At 44.2% G+C, this 18,143-nt stretch overlaps 1 protein-coding gene and 1 long non-coding RNA gene across 2 annotated transcripts in view; both read left to right on the top strand.

The window, feature by feature from the left end:
- The first annotated feature begins 313 nt into the window (after positions 1–313).
- On the top strand, positions 314–2,035 carry LOC135819563 (uncharacterized). Its single transcript, XR_010553941.1, has 3 exons — positions 314–628; positions 1,060–1,439; positions 1,690–2,035. It is a non-coding gene; the product is annotated as an uncharacterized LOC135819563 (long non-coding RNA).
- Positions 2,036–2,981: 946 nt separating this feature from the next.
- Positions 2,982–18,143, top strand: part of LOC135819561 (uncharacterized) — a 57,586-nt gene continuing 42,424 nt past the window's right edge. The window contains exons 1-5 of the mRNA XM_065332790.1: positions 2,982–3,238; positions 3,669–4,088; positions 5,303–5,452; positions 5,896–6,557; positions 7,089–7,866. Coding sequence (XP_065188862.1) covers positions 2,993–3,238; positions 3,669–4,088; positions 5,303–5,452; positions 5,896–6,557; positions 7,089–7,485 — 1,875 coding nt within the window. The 5' untranslated portion in view covers positions 2,982–2,992 and the 3' untranslated portion in view covers positions 7,486–7,866. Of the gene's footprint in view, positions 3,239–3,668; positions 4,089–5,302; positions 5,453–5,895; positions 6,558–7,088 lie in introns of the transcript that reaches the window.

Genomic DNA, 18,143 nt, shown 5'->3' with positions numbered 1-18,143 from the left:
CTTAAGTGCTCACGACGCTTTAGAAGCACTTTGATAACTATGAAGTGGCGAGCGATACTGTGCGGTGATTCCATACTTTATGTACAATTGTCCTCTACTCTTCCTCATGCGCTCTTCAGCCGACTAGCTGCTACCCTCAGTATCCACTACATAAAACAGAAATTCCAACACCGAGGGGTTACGGGTACTGATAATAACTTTTACCTTGACAGCTTTTTTACGTACATGTACAAAAAAGCTCGTAAGTGAAGGTGAGACTGAATAGGATCACAGTTGCTTTTACTGAAAAATATAGGCGCAATGTATTGAGCAAGGCGTGAAACTGAGAAAGAATGGAGCATTGCATTGCGAAGAGCACATCTACGCCTAAAGTAGAAACGTTTGCAGGAGAAAACTCCCTTACAAGCCTACACTCAACAGAATGTCATGGCCAGTGCCAATGACAGGTGTATATTTTCGGTTCGTTTTTCCAGCTTTGTTCTCCATAAAAATGTGTCTACAGGCGAATCTACAGCACTTTCTGAGGCGAAATGTGTCCTATGGGTGGCCTACTGTCGGAGCCAGTATTCGTAAGCAGTACAGGGATATCGGACGATGCTCACTGGATCCGAAGATGCACAGCCCCTCGGTAAGACAAAGGCTAGAATACCTACAGACGCTATGGAGAGGTTGTGGTATGAAATGAGCTGCATGGTTCTTATTGTTACTGTTGTTATTGATACAAAATTTGCTGGTTCACCGTACTGTCAATAGTGAGAATGAGATGAAGGGTGGTAAACAAACACGGTTAACTAAAAAGTACATTTACGAATGAGACAGAAAAGATAAAAGAGAGAGACGATTAATTACACACATCTTCAACCTTCAAGGGGTTATTCTTTACAAAAATGACGATAATTTTTGACCCGCTCGTCTTGATGTTTGCAGTCTGGTTCAATTTCTGTGAAGACGCACTAAGCAGAATCTCAGTTTGAAGGCAATAGCTACGGTAGATATTTGTTTAAACCATCAAGAACTGTTTTGACTACCTATGTTTGTGTGTTGCTTATGCCTCTCCAGCTGAGCGTCCGTAAAAAATGCTACATACAAGCCGATCCGATTGTTCTCCTCGAAAATCAACCCGCTACCAAGAGCTACCAGAGGGGCTCAAGAAGTAATGGGTCTTGTGCAACATTCGGTGCCACTTTTGTTGATACAAATCAACTGAACAATGACGATACAAGCATGGATCAATGGCACCAGTGCGCTGTTAGTAACTCCTCTATTTTTGCCGTAACTAACCCGAACAATGCGCTCGGCAAAATGTTAAACCTCAGCACCGCCTGGATTCTGCTGGGACAATCAAGTACGGAGTGCTACAAGCATCTCGGTAATACCTGGCTCTACACTAGAAATCAGTGTAGTATGAAAATGTTACAGGAAACTTACATAATGAAAAGGTAATTACGTTTTATGGGAATCGAATATTGAATCTCACAAACAAAGTGCAGTTCCGGTGGAACATTCTCATCCATACTAAGCCCACCCTAAAATATCTCTCGAGCAAACACGCAATAGTACACACCATCGGAAGTTATCCAATACGTAAAATAAATCGAAGTCGTTCTAACAAGGACTTTACAGCTTACTACAGAAGTCCTTTCACACCGCACGGAATCTATCCACGTTTCTACACCCTTTGCTTTTTAGATTGTCTGCAGGACAATCCGACAGCGCACTTCAACTCCTTGCTGAGCGAATGAGCGGCAACAATGTGAGGGACCTCAGCAACGTTATCATTTCCGGATCACTTATATTGGTTCCGTGGTCACATTTTAGCGGCATTCGTTGGAGCTCCTCTACGGGAAAGGGTTCTGGGCGGGTTCTCTCACGTATTACTTTATACCCAGCGCCAGGAGAGCTTATTACTGTCAATATTCGCACCTATGATGACTTCCTGTCTACGACAAGTTCTCTAATAAAAGTCAAGGTAAGTTTTAGTTTGGCAGGATTAATTGTTTAATGAAATCCCGAATTTCAAGTGGTGTGACGGTTTCTTTTCTTCAGCTGTGAAAAGAGTGGTGCTGGGGGGGGGGGGGGGGGTGTTTTGTAACAGACAATGGACAAACCCTTTACTTATGTTAGAATCACCGGATCACACACGCGAACAGCCACGGTTACAAAAGGACGAAGGTCAATATCTCTTAGTCTCAAATCGAGATTCGTTGGAAAGAGAGCGAGAAAATGTCCAAGTCAGAGCTTATCAATAGCCTGGGTAGCTATGGAAATGAATGTACGAGAGCGCGAATCCAGCTACCCAGGCCAACGGAAGAAAAGGTTAGAAAAGGGAACAAAGGTGAGTACGAGAGTGTAAAGGTGAGTATGAGAGTAAAGGTGAGTACGAGTCTGTAAAGGTGAGTACGAGTCTGTGAGTGCATACGAGTGTGCGAGTGCGTACGAGTGCTAGCATTATGTGAGTTCGTGAACCTAACTCTTATAATGATTTGAAGGCTCCACGTGGAACCTTTCTTCTGATGTGAACGATGGCAGAACAACACGCGAAGAGTATCTAGTGCTCTATCTAGGTGGACGCTTTGACAAGCAAGATAATTATGGCCTCCTAACCTCCCCAGGAGCCCACTGTGGGTGATTATGACAGCATAAAGTATAGGTATTAGCGATATAGATTCTACAGTTGCTTGTGTCTGTCACTATCACAGTGTGTCTTTTGACCCTTTCTGCAGCTGCCCTTCCATCATCACACGAGCGCTCCAAAAGAGACACATTATACCTATCGAATTAGAAGTTGGCTCGATTAACGTTGAAATCGTTCGCCGTTTTGTCTCTAAATAGAGTTTGCAATGCACTATGACATTATGTAGAGCATTGTCGTTTGACATGGAATGAAGGGCCGTTGATATGTTGGAGACAGATTGAGGATATTCTGACATGAATTGTCTTTTTCTTTATGTACTGCCAAACGTTGTAGATTAACAGTCAGGATGATGTTTATATGCTACGCTATGGAACAAGACATAGCGATAGAGGTCTGTATGAGCACCTGGGAGAGATGTACTTCATGTCCAGCTCGCCTCTCACCGGCATAGCCCTTGGCGGAGAACCAGGAGCGCGAGGATTCTTCCGCTTCAGGTTGTTGGATGATACTGCCAAAGAAAAGAATTCTAAAGATGGATTCTACTTGGATGTGCCATTTGAGTTGCGACCTTGTTTTGGAGGCTTCTACGGCCCTCATGTAGCGGTAAGGCATTGGACAGAAATAATAGATTTAATATGTTAGGCTCCAAGTTTATGTTTTCAAGTATGAATGTGTTTGTGTATTTGGCGTGGTTCTAGGCGTGATCGCCATCTATTTCCTTTCTGATTTTGACGTAGTCCACTAGCTATTGGGTAAATCATTCATTCGCTTTGTGTTGTATTTTTATTCCTGGCATATAGAAAATGGTTGGCCCATGTGACTCTGAGGACAGAGTTATCAGATCCCACACCGACGAAGTTGTACATGTACTTGTCGTAGGATCAAAACCCGTAACCAATTTGTTGTTTGGAATTGTTTGTGTGTGAAATGGCTACCGAGGTTAGCAACCTGTCGGCTCAGAGCGATCGAGGAGAGTATTTTGCATCAAACCATTGTAATTCTATTTCCTTGAATTATTTATATTGTGCATCAGGTCACCATACCCTACAAGCCACTGACTCCACTGACCAAAGTGTGCTACTATATGAACTCTATAGGGATAGAGAAGTACAGCAAGGGTCGTTATTTGCACATGAAACCGGGTTATGGGGCCGGTAATGTTGCGACCAATAGCCATCACGACTCAGAAAAGGAACCTCTTGATTGGAAATCTACTGCTGTAGATGTGGTGTTTGAAACGGAGAGCAACATTTCGAATAGCACATTCAAAGAGACGCAGGCGTATGCATCATTCGTCGATTACCCGTTCGGTATTGCACAGTGCACGAATGGACTTTGCAAGAGTAGTGCGTGGTTCTACAATGGATCGGGAACGCCAGCATGTGTTGGCAATGCCGCGGGTATATTGTGTGGAGAATGCAGAGCCGGTACAAGACTGAAGCTAGCATTAGCGGTAAGAATAGTAACATGGCCTACAGAATATTCAGGTGACAATGATGCATTCTGGTTCAGCTCTCAGTCTGGTGTGTTGCAAACAAGCTGGCTTTGCCATTTTTTTGTTAGGGGTGAAAGTTTTAACCGAAATCCAGAGTTCGAATACTCTGATTTCCTCCGATCGAATGTTGAAGCATTCGAGAATTCTTTATCTCCTAAAATTGCACACCAAGGGCCATAAAATCACATGATACAGCCTTGATTGAACCGAGTTGAAGTCATGTCATTCGGGTATAGTGGGTTTCCTTTGGTGTAGGCCTCGACCAAATATGCTAAACAAAGAGCACATTATGCCCGTCGCATATCAGGGAAAGCGTCCATAATATGCCAAGGGCTTAGCAAGATATGCAAAAAAATATGCCAAAATATGCCAAAATATGCTCGTCATAAGCAGAAAGTGTAGATCATTTCAGGTAAATTACAACCTTGGAATATTCATTGGCTTCACGGCTATCATGCTTATAGTGCAAATCAAAACACATGCGGAATAGTATGGCAGGGGTGTGTCCGCAGCAACCGTAGTGATAATGTTCATCCATGCGGGAATGTAGCAAACGCCTCAGCCATTGCAAATTCATCCATAAAAGGCATTTCTGAACGCATTTTGTCCATGATATGAATGTTTTGTCCTCATTTTCTTCATAATATTTGAATTATATGCTGGCCCCATTACAATATTCCCTTTGTCGCTCAATATGCCATATTATATGAACTATCTCACAAAATACGGTGAAATATGCGCAAGCATATTTGGTCGAGGCCTACTTTGGTGGTGGGTCATTTGGGCTCCCTCTACTCGTGAACTTGGTTCACCACACAGACTGCACATCAATATCTGACCACTGCTGCTTTGAAACTGCAGATTTCTGTGGTAAATGCATGTGCCAAGTATAAACGAGTACTCTGATTTTTTCCGAGTACGATTTTGTTTGAAAAAACCGAGCGAGTACTCGAGTATTCGGTATAATTGTTTCACCCCTAATATTTATATTTTTTATTTGGTAACCCTGAGCGACACACACTTAGCATGTTTGCGCAAGCCTTCCTCTCGGACTTCTAAAAATAGTCGCGGAACTAATCCGGCCAATACTGCATGTGCAGCATTGGCCGGGTTTGTTTTGGCGACGGTATTACATGATTGATTTTACTTGCCTCTTCCGTGTCGTTGTACAGAAATGCGTTGATTGCTCAATGACGTCATCTATTCCACTATGGGTATACGTCATAACCATGGTGGTAATGACAGTCCTGACATCCATTCTGCTCTTCTACTTCAATGTTGGCCTTTCACCAGTTCTGGATAGCTGGCTGTTCTTTGTGCAGGTAGTATTGGTTATTATCCGTTTTTGAAATACATATCACATAATGAAAGGATATTTGCATGTACATGCATATCAGTTGGCGCAACTTCCTTTGAATCAGGATTTTTTTATCAGAGAAACCATGCGCATGAAGCCTGATTGAAGGCACCAGACAGCATTTTGTTCGATGATGCAACTTCAAATCTCATTCTTGATTTCAAATAGTAAACCACAGGTCAAAAATTAAAGAATGCAAGCGGAATTATATTATGTTTTCGTATTCTGTAACACACTACCAACCAGAAGAAAGGTACACATGATCACTAGAATAGATCGGAAGATCAAACGTCAAGAAAGTTATGAAGTAAGGTATCAGTGATGTGCTGTGTTCGGAAGGAACTCGTACTACATGTATGTTGAAACTAGAGCCTGCCATGATTTCTGCTTCTTTTGGTTGTTATTCAGGCGTCTTGGTATATCATCCCGAACAAAGTTACATTCTTTCACAGCAGCATCTACACCGTGTTGACTTTCGGACTCGGACACGTCTGTCTCAAAGAGGACCTAAATCGACTTCAAGTCAGCACTCTAATCCTCATCCAACCAATCACACTTCTTCTCATCTTCCTGGCTATACGCATTGCACGATCGTACAACTACCTTGGAACTCGATTGGCAAGACTTCAGAGCCACATGAAACTAGTGCGGGTCATGTGGTTTGTTCTGGTCTACAGCTACTTTATGCTCACCTTCACAGCTCTCAGTGTGTTCTGGTGTGTGCAAATCAACGACAGGCTGGTGCTTGCCATGGATGGTTCCGTAGACTGCTATGTGTCACCTCATCTAGGCTATGTCCTGGCAGCGGTCGCAATCCTGGCCATAGTTATCCTCCCACCGCCGTTGGTATTACTCATTCGACGAACACATGGTCATATCATGTTGAAGGGTTTCGTGGACGGGGCGTGCTGCATGTACACTGATGAGTGCCGCTGGTGGTCAGCTGTGAACCTGTTGAGGCGTATTGCCATTGGCCTGCTTGGATCACTACCGTTTTCGAGCGCGGTTTCCAGACTCTTGGTGACATCTGGATTCCTTCTGCTACTTCTGATGGTGCATAGCACAGTTCGGTACGTTCATTTCTTTCTTTTTTTTCTTTCTTTTTGATCCGTGTTGCTGCTTGGGTGTCAAATACACCATGGCTTAGTGGTAGGGAATCGCTGGTCATAAGCGAGGGTCCCTGGTTCGAGTCAAGGTTTTCTTCAGACCGTTTCCCATTTCCAACTTCCCCACAAAGTAATGAATATTTTTCACAGCCTTAAACCATAATGATTATATAGTGAAGAACGGTAGCGAAGATGAGATCCGACCAGATTACTCGACCATGGGTCTCTGTCTCGTTGCTAGCTGGGTGCACTGACAGGGAAATAGATTCTGTACCCTCCGCGAGTGTGGAGTGGACGATTGATCCTGTTATGGCTGTTCTTGGGTTCATGGGCAAATGGCGCTTGTCATTCCTTGTCGCAACCAAACAAGTGTCTGCGTGCAATTATGTAGATGTGCTAGACTTTGACAAAGACAAGACAAAGCGGATTTTATCATCCTCCTGCTGCATGACTTTATAATTACAGTTTGTGTGGTCTTTCTGCTTCCTGGTTCAGGCCTCTTCGGAAGGGTGATTTAGCGGGTGTTGGCTACAACACATGGGAGTCGTTCATGCTCTGTATTTCCATCTGTATCTCGGTACTCTACAGTGTCATGTACGAGTCGCAGATGACCGAAAACTATGTGCTATGGGTCAGTGGGGCACTCTTCCTTACGCCCACTGCGTTGGTGCTGGCAGCACTCTTCTACCGACAATGCCTAGCCAAGGAGGGAGGCTACGGAAGATTCAGGACCCTCTCCGCTCGCCGCGTGTGGCGGCGTCGGCAGGAGGGACGTAGACGGGAGAGAAACGAATCACATCTGGACGAAACAGCCTTGGCTAACTTGATAGGCGACATCAGAGACCCACTCTTAGTTGATAACATACGTGATCAACAAGAGGGTCGCCTCTAAATTATGTTGTGTGACCATGCACCTTGTAGATCTTCAACAACGCGAAAACTGTATTTGTTGTAAATAGGCCTGTATTTTTTAGTTTTTTTAATTAGTATTCTCCACCTTTGGTCTATTTGCGCTCACATCCCTAGATCTACGCTGCAGCACCATATACGTTCAAGCGCATCTTTGTTTAGGTGTTTTTACTTTAAAAAGCGTAAGCTTTAGACGCAAAGCAAGAAAAGCCTAGACACGCATTATTGGTACTAAGACACTAATAACTATGAAGAGAGGAATGGAGGAGTATCTGGTCTTCTGTACCAACATTGAATGACAACATGTTGCCATGTGGCTCTCCTACATTTGCATGCGTATTGCAGCACAAATTCTGTATTGGAACACTCCAAGCTTCAGGCAATCGCTGATTCGTCATTTGTCCTGGTGTCTGCAGAGGATCACTTCTTTTCAGAGTATGAATACATTCATTGAAACATTCATGCATCTCGTACTGGCGCGGCTCTCCCAGTCAATATTACTACCCATTTTAGTTAAGAACAATATGCCACACTGGCGGCGGCAACAGAATGATACACATTTGGATGCACATGTTGTTCTACAAGGTTTTTTTCCCTTCCTACATGTCCATGTTCGCACGAGCCCTTTCCTTACTGCTTTCTCCATATCGCCATGCTCATGGCATTGGCTAATTTCTTCAGTTTGGTGAACAGAGCCCTTTGCTATGTAAAACATGGGGCTCATATGTACATTATAACCATAAAAATTAACTTCTTCAAAATTGCTAATGAACTCGACAAATAATGGTTTACACCACACGGAGTACATCGGAATAGGACGGCAAAGACAGTTATTTATACACACCCTACACCGGCTATAGATTTGCACGATGTTTTCGTAGAAGAAAACAGTAGATATCCTAAAAGAGTCATACTCGCTACTAGTGTGGGTGATTGAATTCAAGAGGATCTGATAAACGTTTCACTAGCACCATGGATTACTCAACAGTAAATCTAGGCAAAAGTAGTCCATGGTTAACAGGTATGTACACTTCAAATATTTTAAGTAAATAGACCATAAAACCTACTAAGGTGGCAGTGAAAACATTCAACCGGTCAAGCCAGTTAGCTGGAACACACACACACACACACATATTCTCTCTCAAACACACACACGCACTCGCACAATACTCATTCTGTCACTCTCACACCCATCACCCACCCACTAGCAAACACCCACATACGCGAACCCACACTTTCTCTGTCACGCCCCCCCCCTCTTTCTTTCTCTCTCTCTCTCTCTCTCTCTCTCTCACACACACACACACACACAAATACAAACCAGCAGCATGACTATAAAGCTTGAGTCAAGTGATCGAGTTGGCAAAGTTACGAAGGTAAAACATGTTTTCCTGACGAGTCTTGGCCACTAGCTGAGACCTCCTGCTGATGGAGCGTGTCTTGTCGGCCTAGGCAATCTCTAGCCTCTCGCCCAGACACAGATCGCAGCTACTCGAGATGTTAGATAATTATTTGACTCTCCTCACAACGGACCACCTGATACTGTATGGTTTGTGTCCATTGTATAGTCTCCAAATATGTCATGACAGTCTTGTTGAGCACTCATACTTTCGGTGACGATTGGTTTGTTCATGACCATTGAATCTTGAAAACCAATTATTATATACATGTATCAGAGGCCATACAAAGCACAACAGTATTCGCAATCCGCAGTACATTCTCATTCTTCATCACATACATAAGGTACCAGCTTTTCATTATGGTCTTTGTGTTATCACTTGTGCAGTGTGTGAAAGGGATTTGATGGAGGTCAATAATGGATATTTGCTTCAACTGAGAAAGCATGAGTTAAGTACGGTTTCCTGAATGCACACGCTGCCTTTTGGGAGAATGTGGATAACATCTGTTGTGAATCTTGGCATAATATTATAATAAGGGTCATGCGTCAGTGAATCTACTCTGTGCAAAGCATGGGCCTTGAGATGCGAGGCTTTATTACTCTGTATGTATTGCAGGAAGTAATTAGTTGGGTCAACCAAGCTTGAAGCGGGCGGTCACACCCATTGCCTGCTGAGATTGATATACATATTTGTCATTCTGTCATAAGTTTGCTATGAGAGATACACACCCTGCACCATCAACGTCAGAACGTGCGGAAGCTTACTACAGCGCAGACGAAGGAACAGATTCGCAAGGCTTCAGAGCTGAACATGAGCGTTGAGAATTGATGGAGCCTGCAAGGGACTAGTTGTGTCGAAAGATTGCAGTCCGAGTTGGAACACTGCATATCTCCAACAATACGAAGAGAAGATATTATTAGGATATCGCAGAAAGAAACGGCAAGAATATTGCTCCTGACGGGTCGGTGTCCAGCGCAAGGTAAGATTAAAATGATAACGACATCATTCTCACGATGTTTAGTATTGGCTAAAGCAAGGCCTATGCATTCACGCGAGGAACTAGTTTGATAATCACCAGCCCAAAGATATCGTATTAGATCAGACCTCTTACCGGTCTCTAGAGTAATTATTAGTCGAATATCCACACTCTAGCATTATCTGTTCTCACTATTCCATGGTTGACACTGATTCGTGCTGCTTCGAGGGTCATATGACGTAAATGTTACGCTGGGTGCGGAGCGTCACTTGAATACTTGTGGCGCCAGTAATGTTTGAGCTGCTGTGCCCAGAAAGCATCACAAGTCGGTGCCAAGTATGGAACAGCGAGAAACAGATAAATGTAGTAGCAGGGTGTGGATATTTGACCAATGACTATTGAGACGTGTACGAGCTCTGATCTAGTACGATATCTCATCTGCTAGATTGAAGTGCTCCCTGAGCACATAGTTCACCACTGTACTCCAGCAGAAACTAATGCATGCGACGTGATGTTTTCTTAGCAAGTTCGCCCAGTGGAAAAATGGTTCTTTCCTTCGTGCCATACTAGTGGCGCACGCGTGTCAAGTAAATTCGCGTAAAGCTACCAGGAGTTTGCAACACCCCGGGAAGAGCCTGCGCTGTGAAGTCTGGGCGTAGATATTTCTAGCTACTTCCTCCGTGTCATTAAAATTGTCGCTTCGCGCATCGTAATATTTTGTGACTTGGCTCATCTTCGTCAGACAGTCGGAATCGCTGTTTTCTGTGTTCGAACACTGGTGTGACCCTTCCTGCGCAATGTCTACTTGTTACTAAAGCCGTGGTGGTCTCGGACTTTGTCGGAGGTCTCTTCTGCACCAAGCAAACTCATCCCGCTCCGCACTATTCCGCCCCAGAGCTCATTTCGTTTTCTGGAGTTCGTGCCGTCCCACCTCATTCGAGTGGGCATTTATCCAGACTGTAAGCCCAGGGATAAGATTCCTGGTATCTCTCCTGAACACTATATGCTGAAGTTGACGATGGCAAGAACAAAGTTGTCTCAAATTCCTAAAATGCGGTATTTGTGGTGCATGTTGCTTCGAAGGTAGCAGATCTGAAAACACCGACAAATTCAGCGAAGTGCTTGCCAAAGAAAGAAGGTGCGAAACTGCTTACCCTACCCCGCTGGATAGTTGTTACAGTGTACTTGAAAAATGCTAGCTTGCCTTCATCCCCTGCCACCTGGAGGCATGGTAGGCTTGAAAGCGAAGTTTCTTGACCTGAATTTGAACGCGCGTCTTCTTCAGCGTAGTGTTGAGTGCTGAAGGGTCTGCCTCAAACTCTGATGAAGACGTCGACCTTAGCTGCAAGTGCAGCAAAGCAGGAGGCCACAAAGTGAAGCTGGGTTTGTCGACAATGCTCTACCTGAATTTCTTGCTGATTTCTTTGCCCCTCGAGTGGACAAAATAAATTTGAAAAATCGCTCTGGGAAGCGACAATTTAAATGACGCGGAGGAAGTACTTCAAAGAGTTTTCAATGGTTGTAGTAAAGAGAAATGAGGCTTCCCACTCTTTGGCTGAACATTACAGCATAGTTCGGTGGTTAGAGCACCTGTAGGGAAAGCCCCTGGTCCGAGTCCTGTAGGTCACATTCAATTTAGACTTTAGGGTTATTTGCAAATTGTAGTGCCTCGAAAGTATGACAACTCGTCTTTTGCTATGCCTATTGCAAATTGCAATGGTTGTTACGTTCATGCTATTCGTGGGATATGTTTTTTGTTTTGTTTTAGGAAAGTGCATCTGAAAGTACATGTTTAACGTAGAGGGAGTGGAAAGGGTAAAATGCTTTCTTTGTTCCTCTGTTTCTGCATCTCCGTTATTGATCAATGCAGGGATGGTAGTCCTAACCATGCCTGCATCTCCTGGAAAAGTATTAGCAGTGTTGCTTTTGGTGGCAACGTCTGTGTTCAGCGATGGTGAGTGGCTCTCTCGGTCGGCTGACTCAGCGGTGTTACCAGCCACATCATCTCAAGTTCACCACGACCAAGGTGTACTCCCCTCATACAATACGTTCACACTGTTTGTTTCCAACATAAGCGGACTTTCGGTTACTAGACCTGCGGAGCCATGTGGTGCTGACCTTTTGCAACCATGCCTTACCGTATATAATTATAGCAATAAAAACTGCTTTATGGCAGTTTTCTAAAAAATGTTATTGTGTTCTAGTCCATGGACCCCGTCTAAAAAGTAAGAAATTACCGAAATGTGATAGCTGAAAATTAAAATTTCACCCAAAACCTCACAATAATCACAAGACTTGAAATGCCGCTTTCAACTTTAACTTGTACTGCACCAACAATTGGCAACATGCATGCATAGGAAAGAGGATCACGAGGGGAAAAGGTCTTCTACATGTAGCTTTTAATTCTGTGTGTGATTATTGTGAGGTTTTGTGTGAAATTTTAATTTTCAGCTATCACATTTCGGTAATTTCTTACTTTTTAGACGGGGTCCATGGACTAGAACACAATAACATTTTTTAGAAAACTGCCATAAAGCAGTTTTTATTGCTATAATTTCTTTTGTTTTTTCTGTCACCAATCAATGGAATGCCCTATATCAAGAGTACATAACCCCGGGGTTATGTACTCTTGCCTATATCAATAATTATGTAAATGATGGCCTTCACATCATATCAAGAGGTTTATGTACTCTTGATCATATCAATACCGCATTATACGCATTGATGTGCAAGCCTTTTCTTGCAGAAAACGGCACTAGCATGATAATGCATGTTCTTCTGCGGGGGAACATGTGAGTAGTGGTTATACTTTTTTATACGGAGGTCATTCTGTGCATGTTGCTGTTGCAGAATTTCATGACTCTGTCATAAATTCGTCTTGCCTTTCAGATATTTCAGATTTCCCCACCCTCGATCAGATTTATTTGAGAAATGTAGCCATGCGCCAGGTGCGTGTCGCAGATGTTTTTGTTGATTCTGTGTTTATAATGGTTTATAATCATGGGTTATCGTGATAAGGTCATCCAGCATCATAATATGATGCACTGAAATCGTAATCCTGTTGATGTCGATAAATCTTTGTGGAAGTAGTTCAATGACTTCAAACTGTTAGTCCACGATTTTCTAAAACAACACAGCAAAGGAGGAACAATAAACATGTATTAAAATGTAAACAAATACATTGCTGAGTCCGACACCTCGTTCCAACAACTACACTGATCCTGAGGATAAAAGGGTCAAGGCTATGGTTGGAGGTACTGATACTGAGAGATAAACAATGCACTCCATGATAATAAACTCTTACACATCTTTTGGTGAGTATGAATGATGTCCAGTCGAACCTCTTTAGGACGAACACCAAGGGACCGATGGTACAGTGGTCCCTCTATAATCCGGCACCATTTGTGCCACGAAAATCTGCTGGATTAGGGAGGGTGCTGGATTAACAAATCTGATTTACTGCTGCAATGTGCATGAAGAGGACATTTTGGCTACTGAAAATTGTGCTGGTTTATCGAGGGTGCTGGATTATAAAGTGCCGGATTAGAGAGGGACGACTGTATTTATTCTGTGAGTTTGTCTTAACCTATTTTATAACGAGTGAAAACAATTATTTCTCCAATAGACATACGAATAGATTTCTTCTACAGCGAAAGATTCTAAGCCACACCGACTCATTGACTCGTCTAGTATGAAACAAAAGAGTCACTAGAGAGGTTCTGCAAAACGAAAATGCGTACAAACTTTCCCTCTACATCATGAAGTGCGAAACTTCGCACTAACTTTCGCAATTTTGGAAGCGAAACTTGCAGGGAACACGAAATGAACTGTCGTAGGAAATTTCGTGAGATCGGGTCATGGCGTACGTGCACTTGGCCCGCGCAAACTACGAAAATGTGCAGAACGCAAAGTTCGTGCAAAAATTCGTACACACTTTCGCAAGGACTGTCGCGAAACTTCGTTCGAATTTTCGTTTTGCAGAACCTCTCTACTGAACCTTTCTTTAGCAACATGACGGCAACTGAAACAGCAACAGAGAAAGTACGATACATGTACTGCACATTCTTGCAGGTACTACAGGTACTACAAACAGATTGCAGATCGTAATTCTTGCTTTGGCGGCACGAAACTTTATTTGGGGCAGTGCAATCTCGGCGGTACTCACAAATCAAACAGCCCAGACTCGAGTAAACAAATCCAATCGTACGAGATTTTCACGAGACGAGACTGCACCCATTGGCTTGTTTCGTATGAAGCAAACAAGTTACTGAACCTCTCCACAATGGAGATTTACCCTGATATGCGAATTTATTTGGCAAACTCGGTCAATGAGTCCTTGACCCTTTCCCTCCAGATTGGGAATTGCCAACGATAGTATGCCACTGACCAGTGCCTTACTTATAACGTTCTAATGTGCAATGAATATGAGTATTTCGACAACACATCTATCTAACATAAGCCTTACCGTCAAGAAGGTGAACTCGCGTTCTTCGCACACTGTAGTGTAGGCAAGGGCAAAGAGATAAAAATGGATCTAAATCCGAATAAAATCAGCACACGTTTCCGTAAATGAAAGGGTGAGCATAAGCAAATGAATCGAAGGAAACATTTTAACTGGTCAACTCAGAGATCACCTGTCATTGAGTATTCCGTAAAAGGAGGCCTCGGCAGCGGAAAAGCAAAATTTAGAAAGGAGATCCTGTCAGCTTTTCCATTATTTATTTCATTCCGCCCAAAATCAGCACACTTTTCGTAAATGAAAGAGTCAACACAAGCAAATGAATCAAAGTGAACTGGTCAACTCACCTGTCATTGAGTAATATTCCGCGAAAGGAGGTTTCAGCAGCGCCGAAACGAAATAAGCCAGGCCAGGAGACGAAATATCCGAAACAGCTCATGCAAGAAGCAGTTCCAAAGAAGGAAGTATTAGTTCCTCGTGCATGCACATCCGAAAAGGCAACAACAAAAAGTCTGCAATGCACACGCATGCGGCCAGCCGGCCGCGCGATGGTAGGAGCCATGGAGTAGCTCCCTGGTCCAGGACCAGGTACCGAGCATCTTACGTAGAAACTTACGTAGCTACGTAGACAACGTGTCTGAATAGCGGTGTCGTTAGGTAGCGCCATGTGAACACAATAATAGAAAAGCTGACAGGATCGCTTTTCTAAATGCCTGGAGACAGGTTGTTAATATGGTTTACCAGCTGTACCCCAACCACACACAAACCCCTCTGCCGGAGAACTGTGTTAACGTTCAGATATATCTGGTTCCAATGGTGGAGACTGGATGCACATTGGAGTTAGGAAATTCGGCATTGTATATCGTCAGGGATTTTGTTAGAAGTCTCAAGATATCGACCCTCGACACCCTTGGATGCAACATGACGACACTTCGAGGTAACTTCATTGATTTACGTTTGCGTTTCGCGCACACGGTGCACTTCTCATCTATATCATTTAGCGGTCCTCGTGGCGGATCATCGAAGTCTGGATTCCTCATATCCCTGTCGATGGGAAATGTGGATCGGATCGAGTTTATATCGTGTCAGTTTCTGCTGTATTCCGGACATGGGGGATTGGCAATCAGCGAATTACGAGTTATAGGAAAACAGCCCCTGGCCAGGTTGATTCATGTGCAAAACTGTTCATTCACAGCACACACAGCTGAATCTGGACAACCGCCCTTCCTCACCGATTCGGCAGTACGTGTCTTACTGAGCACTGACGCCAAATTTATTGTTCTCTTTGAAAACTGCCGAATGAACAACATCAGACTGATTAACATGACACGTGCCCACACATCATTTACCGAGGCTGTTTTTTCTATACACTTCAAGGAGACATTCTTTCCTCAGGCCGCCAACATCACGCTTGTCAATTGCACCTTCACAAATTGCTCTTCGGGCAATATGATTAAGGTGTCGACAGAGCCAATGCCGGGTGACGACGTGACTCACGTGACGGTGATCGGCTCAATCATTGCACAAAGTCTCATCTTCCATAGTCCGATATACATTTCAACACATTCAAGAGTGCGAGTTGCCGTAACAGACTGCAGTTTTGTAGTAAACACTATCGGTCCGAATGCATGTTCTGCTGGAATTCACGTTGAGAAACATTACCATCGAAAGTATATGATAAACTTAAAATATCCTTGGAAACCAGCAGAAATCCTTTTTCGACGAGTTTCATTCGGTCCAGCGAATATCCTGGGAAACTGCCCAGGTATGAATACTTCTTCGTCTCTAATTACATTGCTTGATCGGGATTATGCTGATGAAGAGAGCGTCACTAAAATGAATGTTGTTCAGTTGCGAGATTGCCAATTCCAATGCTCGATGGAGTCACGGACGCTGAAGTGTATACCAATCATTTTAGCTGTGGGTGAACCTGTCAAAGTTGACCTGCACAGTCGGAATCATATCGAGTAAGTATCGTCCCTCTCCTTAATTCTGTAGTAAATACATGTACGTTGATTGCAAGGCTACTACTAGTATTATTTGAATATGTTCTATTAGAGGATAGGCTCTGGCGTTTGGATTAGCTCGTTCATTGTTTGTATTGGTAGATTTTGTTTGCGACCAGCCCAGACCAGACGACGCTTGCAGACACCAGCACGAAAACTGCACCAGTCACACTCACCAACAGCTAGGAGTTGCTCCCCAAAAGGGTTTTTTCGTGCCAAACACATGTATGATGACCTTGCGCAGTTGGCAGCTTTTAAACGTGACGTAAGACGCCGAAAATGATGTTGTTGGCTGTCACTCGACTTCTACTTTACATCCAGTATTCTTTGAGACTTGCAGTTTTTTAAGAGCAGCCTATTTTGTGTACCACTCTTTCTTCTCGTGCTTGACTTAGCACCTTTGATAGTTGTGTCGCTAGGGCTCATAACACCTCCATTCTACACTATTCCATTCATGTTGTTTCTAATGGAGGGAGATAAGAACGGAAAACACACCTCATGGCTTCCCACTGTTATCGCTGATAGAGCTGGCGACCTGCTGCGCTACCTACTGTACACTGCAGGATTCATCCAGCGCGTGTCTTTTCCGACCTGTATTTCCAGAGGCTTTTTTTTTTGTCTCAGTGACGTGTGGTAAAGCTTTTTTTAGCTCTGAAAAAATCTCGTGGTTGGGCGTTTTAGCCCCACATATGCCCGTTCCGGGATCATGGAGACCACTGATACATCTCGGGAACCAGCTGAAGTCGACCCATGGCGGAAAGTAAGCGCCAGGGACCTGATGGCCCGAACTGTGCTATTTCCAGCTCCAAAGGATTTGAAACTCGCCGAGTACGTGAGCTGCCTCGAGCAACACGGAATAGGAGCTGAGCTCATCCTATCTATCCAGGTCAGTTCGGTAGGCCAATGCAGATTAACGTTCACAGATATCCAGCTTGCCCAGTTAGTCGTGAAGAATGGCTTCCATATCAATGGACAACATATCCTTCCAAAATCCTTGACAGAAAACACTCATGTTCAGTTGCACATTCACGATGTTCCTGTGTGGGTGTCGGATGGCGCCATTACAGCCGCACTTGCTCCATACGGTACCGTGCAGGGCGCCATCCGCCACGGTAAACTTAAGGTACGGGACAACGTTGTTATTGCAACCGGAGTCCGTTTTGCAACCTTTGTACTGGGGTCGAATAAAGCCGTACCTTCGTACGTGAAATCCAGAGACGGGAAAGGCACTTTCCGCGTACATTATAGTGGCCAAAAGCCCACGTGTCGGATTTGCAGCAAGCCAGAGCACCTTGCCAAGGACTGCCCTGAGGCCCGCAGTACCACTGCCAGTACCGGTAGTACACAGCAGTCACACCATTCAACGTCACCTACATGTACAGACACTGAACGCACACGTCGACTCCTGTCTGATGTGGTCGCAAACCCACCCCAGACAGAGCAGCAAAGTAAAGCCCAATCACAATGCCCAACATCCAAGTCTAAGCAGGCTGATCTTCCAGCAGCTGACAAGAGCGACTCCAGCTCCTCTGAGTCTGAAGAGTTGCCTCTTTCTGCTGATACTGAATCATTGGTCGACAACGAAAGCTTATCCAAGCCAGAGAACCAGCAGCTGTCTAACTTGCCCTGCGACTCCGACAGGGAGGCCAAGAAGGCAGACAGCGATGCATGTACAGCCCTAGGCCCACAGCTGGGAGGCCATAGCGACGATGATCCTGATTCTGGCGGGTGGGAAGTCAACCGATCCAAGCGTTCACGCCATAGCGTCACACCTGATCGGGACCAGAGTGCCACCACCAC

The sequence above is a fragment of the Sycon ciliatum genome, chromosome 6, assembly GCF_964019385.1.
Source record: "Sycon ciliatum chromosome 6, ocSycCili1.1, whole genome shotgun sequence".
In the NCBI taxonomy this organism is placed as follows: Eukaryota; Metazoa; Porifera; class Calcarea; order Leucosolenida; family Sycettidae; genus Sycon; species Sycon ciliatum.
This window is presented reverse-complemented; position numbering and strand designations above follow the sequence as displayed.